Below are 1,235 nucleotides of genomic sequence, written 5' to 3'. Positions count from 1 at the left end.
GTTGACCATCCAACCTGACAGAACTGGAGAGGATCTGCAAGGAGGAATGGCAGAGGATCCCCAAATGCAGCTGTGAAAAACTTGTTGCATCATTCTCAAAAAGACTCATGGCTGTATTAGCTCAAAAGAGTGCTTCTACTATATACTGAGCAAAGGGTCTGAATACTTATGACCATGTGATATTTCAGTTTTTCTTTTTTAATAAATCTGCAAAAATGTCAAAAAGTCTGTGTTTTTCTGTCAATATGGGGTGCTGTGTGTATATTAATGAGGAAAAAAATGAACTTAAATGACTTTAGCATATGGCTGCAATATAACAAAGAGTGAAAAATTTAAGGGGGTCTGAATACTTTTCGTACCCACTGTATGTATTTAAAGCCTGGTGTGGACTCAGCTTTACTCACCAGCCTGCCGTTTCCTGAGTGTGACGTAAGGCAACAGGTCATGGCGAGTGATAATCCTTAGAAGCTGGAGAACATGTCTGAAGTTGGTCTCATCACAGCGGCCCTGGCGCTCTAGGGCCAGCAGGAAATCCCTTCCATTCCTGATTCCCCCACGCTCATACTCATCAATCACGTCCACAAACAGGAAAGACAGTACCCTAACATCCCGATGTGTAAGGTGTGCTCCAACTATGTCAAACATGCGGTGGAGTGAGTACAGTCCATGGGAGTTGTCCACTGCTTCTTCAGGCCATGGTTCAAAGCAGCCATCTCTTCTGGACAGGTTGGCGCTGGTGCCGGAAGCAGAAACCATCCTTTTTTTTTTGTTGACACACTGGAGCAGCCTGGCCTCCCCGTCAGTGTCCTGTGTTCCAGAGGACCAGCGGATGCACTGCTCTGACTCGACTCCAGTTGATTAGCCTGAATGTGAGGCCGGGCCCGCTGAGCAGAGGAGTTCTGGGCAAGCTGAGGAGGAATAACAGCATTGGGGAGTTGTGGTTGCTGTGATGTCATCTCAGGGCCCAATGGTGATTAGGGATGCTCTTATCCCAGCCCCTCCTTCTATCTTCCTCCACTCCAACTGATGAGCTATGTACAGAAAGTAGGGGATCACATGTTAATGTACAGTCATTTGTTTTTCTGTCATCAGTGGCCACCATCATTAACCACATACAGCTGTGTCACTTCTCATAAGGACAACTGCATCCTGAAATTTGCTTATGACACCACAGTCACTGGACTTGTGTACAGGAATGTACAGGAGTACATGGAATGCGTACAGGAATGAGGTGA

At 46.3% G+C, this 1,235-nt stretch overlaps 1 protein-coding gene across 1 annotated transcript in view; it reads right to left on the bottom strand.

Annotated features, from left to right (window-relative positions):
* dedd (death effector domain containing) overlaps positions 1–756 on the bottom strand; it is an 11,861-nt gene extending 11,105 nt beyond the window's left edge. Inside the window, exon 1 of the mRNA XM_020609091.1 lies at positions 405–756. Within this exon, the coding sequence (XP_020464747.1) occupies positions 405–756 (352 nt within the window). The remainder of the gene's footprint in view (positions 1–404) is intronic.
* Between the last annotated feature and the right edge of the window lie 479 nt (positions 757–1,235).

The sequence above is a fragment of the Monopterus albus genome, unplaced genomic scaffold (assembly GCF_001952655.1).
Source record: "Monopterus albus unplaced genomic scaffold, M_albus_1.0 scaffold98.1, whole genome shotgun sequence".
Classification (NCBI taxonomy): domain Eukaryota; kingdom Metazoa; phylum Chordata; class Actinopteri; order Synbranchiformes; family Synbranchidae; genus Monopterus; species Monopterus albus.
This window is presented reverse-complemented; position numbering and strand designations above follow the sequence as displayed.